The sequence below is a fragment of the Pinus tabuliformis genome, chromosome Q, assembly GCF_031772625.1.
Source record: "Pinus tabuliformis cultivar Carrire ecotype Pingquan chromosome Q, CPIR1, whole genome shotgun sequence".
In the NCBI taxonomy this organism is placed as follows: domain Eukaryota; kingdom Viridiplantae; phylum Streptophyta; class Pinopsida; order Pinales; family Pinaceae; genus Pinus; species Pinus tabuliformis.
The window spans coordinates 1,068,928,664-1,068,934,946 of NC_142296.1; the positions used below are offsets into that span (position 1 = coordinate 1,068,928,664).

The 6,283-nt window shown below is 34.5% G+C and overlaps 1 protein-coding gene across 1 annotated transcript; it reads left to right on the top strand.

Moving 5' to 3' along the window:
* Positions 1-5,274: 5,274 nt before the first annotated feature.
* LOC149223215 (transcription factor E2FB-like) lies at positions 5,275-5,661 on the top strand. The gene has a single exon (XM_089387831.1). The coding sequence runs from the start codon at positions 5,275-5,277 to the stop codon at positions 5,659-5,661; it is 387 nt and encodes a 128-aa protein (XP_089243957.1).
* Positions 5,662-6,283: the final 622 nt, after the last annotated feature.

The window sequence follows — 6,283 nt, forward strand, 5'->3', positions numbered from 1 at the left end:
TTTATGTCAGTGTGATATTTTCCTTTCATGCAAGAGTGATAATATTTTTTATTTTAAGTGATCCTTAGATAAAACATGTGCATAAAAACATCCTAATTCAATTCATAAATTGCTCAACTAATATGGAATCCTAGCATAGATTGTGCACATACACTTAACCAATTTACAAGTCATGGTCAATAATTTATGAAGCAATTTAAGATTAATCAAATTACAAAACAATGGCGCTCATGGGGATGTTCTCCTCCCCTCAACACTTTACTCAATGATGATAACCACCTGGAACATTCGTGTTTGAAGGAGAGAATGAACAAGAAAAAACCTTCAATAGTTATATCGTTTTCATACCCACTTTCTACAAGAAAAAACATATGTAATAAATTTTAAGAATGGAAAGAGACATGAATAAATAATGGCATAATCTTCTAATTGGATATTGCATGAAAAATAAAGTGCTGCATAATAGCTTATCCTTGTCGCTTAGTAAAAAAATAGTGAAACTATATGGTCACTATTGTTATATATTAAAAGAGTTAGTTACTATGCTTTGTAAATGTAATTGTAAAATTTATCTTCCCATTGAAAGTTTCTTCCATTTTATATTAACATATATTTATGAATGATGTCATAATATTGATTGCACAATTCCTAAAGCTATGCACATTTTGCCAATAAACATTTCATCATTTAGTTAGAGTGGGTATATTTCAGATTCCATGAAAGAAAAATAATAACACTTGAACTAACCATTAACTTAGATTGTTTTGCTCGCAGTCAATGCTATTTTATGCGAATAATTTAGTCATGTTCATTGTGCTTTTCAAAATTGAGTATGGTTAATTTCACATAAGTTAATAATAATTTGCAGCAAAATCAGAATTAAGCAAGAAAAGTAGCTTTGAGGTTAAATCCCTAGCAGGGGGATGGTGACTATTTTTAGCGCAATCTCCATGGGCGTTTGTGTGGTCTAAAATGCGGATGCAAATTAGAGTTTATTTTAATGTCAACCCGGGAAGGTAAACTTAGAAGTGCTTATCTAAAATATATAGATCTAGAAAGATTCCTAATTTGTCCAAGATCTTAAAGTCCCCTTACAGGAACATATTCATTAAGATCTCTTTCAATGACTAATCAAACTTAGATCTAACAATTGTCTGAGATCTATGATTCTCTTACAAGAACATATTCTACAATATCTCTTCCAACATTAGCACATCTAATAAGAAATTAAAAGCTGAAATGAAATAAACCTAGATCTAATAATTTTCTGAGATCTTACAGTTCTCTTACATGAACACATTCAAATAAGATCCTTCCAATATTAGAACATTTAAGAAAACTTGAAAGCTGAAATCAAACAAAAACATAAAGTAAATTATAAACAAATAAGCATGCAAGTGAGGCCATGGGGGCCCTCCATAACTCCACCAGCACACCACTTCAATGAAGACTCAAATGTAGAAGCAAAATTGAAGTATGATCCTTTATTTCAAAATCAAGATTACAAAAACTTCCAGATTACAAATGGAGGAGATTGTACTCCTATTTATACAAGGGGATGAGTAACAAATCATAATGATCATCCACTAATCTACTTTCCCATTATTACAAAATATGATCCCACAAATCTCTCAAACATTTTTAACTACTTTCCCATTATTACAAAATATGATCCCTTTGAATCCTCCATAAATATCTCACATATCTTGGATAAGATATGCCAACCAAATCCTCCATGATCTTCTCCATAGGAATTGGATAAGATATGCCAACCAAATCCTCCATGCTTTTCTCCTTAGGAATTTGATAAGATATGCCAACCAAATCCTCCATGCTTTTCTCCTTAGGAATTTGATAAGATATGCCAACCAAATCCTCCATGCTTTTCTCCTTAGGAATAGGCTTGCATAATTATCTCCTTAATATGGTGGAGGAGATATGGATAAGTCTCTTGGAATTAATTCTTCACATATTTCCTACACATCACAAAACTCACATATTCTTGATATATATATATATAAATATGTATATTTTCTAATAATTAATCATAAATTCACTTGTAATACAAAAATGAATAAAATGGAAAATAAGAAGGTGAAACCCAAATGTATTTATGAAAATGATATGATAAAAGGTTAATGGGATGATGAAATGTAAGGAATAGTGAAGAAAAAGGTGGATGAAAATATGACATTTCTGAGTCCCAACATCCTCCCCAACTGAACTTGTTGCATGTACTCATGCAACCATGCATGGTTCTCTTTTAGAACATTTGGCAACTTGAACAACTTTGGCTTTACATGATGATGTCTTTAATAATGAATGTTTCCAGGATATGTGAAAGACATGAGTAACAACTTACATTTTCTTATGGTTGGTTCTTGTGTGACAACCATGAATACAAAGAATGTTGGTTCTTGTGTTAACAACATTCATTTTGTTTTTTGTTCTCTTTTCTTCAATAATAATGTAAACACTCACTGGAAATCATAAGCTATCAATGTGCATAAGAAAGCCCTTTTGTAATATTAATGAAGCATGCCAATATTACATATGAAGCAAAGTGCAACAAAGTATCATTGGAAAATAAATGTTGGTGAATGGTAAATGAGAAAAAATGGAGTGATAGTGGTGAAGAAATGGAATCATGGAAGTGAATATGTAGTGTGGTGAAGAAATGGAATCATGGAAGTGAATATAGTTCTCCCCCCCTCAACTGAATTGGTTGCATGTCCTCATGCAACTTGACATGGCTCATGAAAGGAAATGTAGCATGGTGAGGGAATTTTCCAAAATATTCAAGTTAGCATATAAGGAATTGCATGATTAAAGATTAGAAAACAACATACCTCTACTTACCCAAGAATGATGAACTATGCAAGAGGAATGTAGCTGCTGCTGGATCAGGAAAATGTGACTGATGTTGTTGTTACTGGATCCTAGGAAATGAAGGAATCTAAACTGCTGATGCTGAATCATGGCAAAGATATATGCTGAAAGTGGAACTGTGGTACTCTCAAAGATCAGAATTCATGCTGCTGTAATTGCTAAGGGAGTCGTGAAAAAGTGTATAGTCTTCACCTGCTACTAAACTTCTTGGTACAATTCTAATCATGCGAAAGAATGTGTCGATGTCGAGCATGAATAGAAATCATTAGATTACCGGCCATTGATGTATGTCATTAACCAATGCGAGGCAACTCACCATTGATGTCAATGAGTGCCAAGGTACCCGAGTACATATTGGGAAGTGCGAATGGATGTGTCGAGGTTGAGCCACTAGCAAGATCTGAAGATCAAGGGACATTGATGTATTCCCATGATCGTCAGCGAGAGAACTTGCCATTAAGGCATGCAAGCCTCTAGGTACTCAAAAGGAACTCTAGTCTATTTCCCATATAAGGTGCTGATGTCGATGGGGCAAGACTTGTTGAAAGGTGGGCCTTAAGGAATCCCACATCAGTCAACGCGAGTTTGTACAAAAAGATTTGGTAGGACTATAAATGGAAAGAACTCACGGACAAGCAGTGTGAATCAGCATGGCGAGGAAAACAAGGCAACGTAATCATGGAAAGGGAATGACTTCCAACGTCCAAAAATGAATGTAAGGAAATGCATGGTGTATGAAGATGAACTCTTGCTGTGAAAAATGGATATGGAAAGGTCATGCTTTATGAAATTACAATTGGTGGAATTCAAAATGTGCTTCAAAAAGGGAGGTGCAAGGTAGTGGTTGTGGAGTTGGATTTGTCTTTAGAATTTTTCGTGAATTGAGTCTTTGGAAGACCAATTGTCGTCAAAATGTAATCTCCTTATGATCACTTGATTATCCTGTAACCTGTAAAAAAACTTGGCAAAAAGAAAACATAAGTGTGTTCAAGAAGAAATGGCCATTTCCTTCATGATTCTTACGCAAAAATTTCATACCAAATAAAACATATTAAGGACAATCAAAGTGTTGAAATTGACTTAATAATGATATTAAAATCAATCCATTCTTAAAATAACCATGAAAAGTAATACTCCCTGTTTGTGTCAGATGAAAGATGCTCGGCAAAAAGATCGGCATTAGAAAGATCTGTTGTGTTCTGCATATTAGTATGTGATATAAAAGCATTCAACAGAAATATGTTATGCCAACTTGAAGCTATTGAAACAAGATAATCATCATTTATAGAATCCTCCAAATGTTTGATAAATCGATCCTCAAAATTTGTTTCCAAGTGTTCCATTTTTTTATTTTCAGACCTACATAAATTTTGTAAATTTTTTTTTTTGAATTTTTTTTTTTTTTTTTTAATATGACTGGATTCAAAGAATGCGCCCACACTTCCATTCCATATGGAATTATATATTCCAATGTAAATCGACCTTTACAACGAATCCTTTCAATAACATTGACCCACACAAATTTACAAGTCTTTATGGCCACGTTTCAACACAATTGAGCTTACCTCCATAAACGCCCTTCAATTTCAATTGCGCCTTCACAATGCTTCCACCTGGTAATCAAACTTTTTAAAGGTCAAAAGCCTTACAATTCTGAAGAGGTTGTGCCCATTACCCATTGCCAAAGTTCCGCTGCTTCTTATACGCAAATTTCCACCGGATCAATTGTATTTCCACCATACATTTGTTTCAAAACTTCTGGACTTAACTACAGGCTTTCACACAGTTTCAATCAATCAAACAACACATAGTAAGTGAATTCAAAACTGTATTTCATTGATGTTTCCGCCAATAGCTGTGGATTGATTTAATCGATCTCAAACTATCCAATTGACCAAGTTCAACGCAGATTTAATGTATTCATTTAATTTAGAAAACAACGCTGCTCATACCTGAAGTTTTCAACGTATTAAATTTCCAGCGCTGCTCAGATCTTCAAACTGTTGTTTCAAAACTGGAATTGGATTGCTTACAGGCTTTTAAATTGATTTAACCCAGAAATTTAACGCTTTTTTCTCACATGGGCATTCTTTCTCTACTGAAATTGACTTCAAACACATCTTCCTCTGTACTGAAATCGACTTCAATTGTTTTAAATTCATCAACAACATTTTTAATCGAACTAAAGGAATTTATTCCAGTGATAACCTCCCACTTCTCACGAGCGGTCTCTCAATACCGTTGAAGGCAAGGCGGGTGTAATTATGATAATGCCAGAGCTGGATTGCAGTGACACCCAAATGCTTTTCAGAAGGCCTCCTCTGATGGGTATCTGACATTTCTTCAAAACCTGTGAAGTGGAAGACTGAAACAGAGGAACATGAGATGGAGTCCAATGAATTGCCATCAGGGCAAGGATATGTAGAAGCAGATACAGGTGCTGGAAATACGACTGTTTCAGGCACAGGTGGCAGGCGTTATAATCGGTCTAAGCTTGCAAAGCGTGCAAAGATTGGTCCTCAGACCCCTGGATCAAACATTGGTTCTCCTTTGGGCAATGCTCCTACTCCAATCAGCAGCTGTCGTTATGATAGCTCTCTTGGGTTGTTAACAAAGAAGTTTATTAGTCTAGTCAAGCAGGCTGATGATGGTATTCTTGATCTTAACAAGGCTGCAGATACTTTGGAAGTCCAAAAGCGCAGAATATATGACATAACCAATGTGCTTGAGGGGATAGGACTAATTGAGAAACGCCTGAAAAAAAGGAATTGATTCCAGCAACATATAATTCAATACATCTTCAAAATTCAGAGATTAGTTTATTGCATCCCTCAAACATTAGTAATTCTTGTAAAACCCAAAACTCAATATTGATTTCTTCAAATCGAATTTCAATAACCCTTTATGCAACGATTTTCATAACATATATAATTCCAGAGTTAAAAACAAGAATTGCGCCTCTTTCAACTAGTGATCCACCCACCGTTTATGGTAAGAGAAGCCACACAAATGAACAGAGGACTCGATTTTGCACAAAATTTGGTGACTTATGGTGTTGCAGTGTGTTTCGCATTATTATGTGTTTTGTTTGTTGTTGAATTTTTTTTTTTTAACAAAAATCTAAAAAAAAATTAAGATGATTTTTCGCTCATGCAAATCAATTTTCCAGCAAAAGTATTTTTTTATTTGAAATAAATCAATAGGTTTTCTGATCTTCCTGATTGCACGAAGCACAGGAAGAGAGCATACTAATCTCTTGATTTATTTTTATTTATGCAGGTTAGCGTGGATGGATAAAACACAATTAATATCTGCGACAAAACCTTGCATTATCTACACTCTTTCTGCAATGTCACGGGGGCGTTTAGACTCTCGGAAGACAAATCTTTCCGAT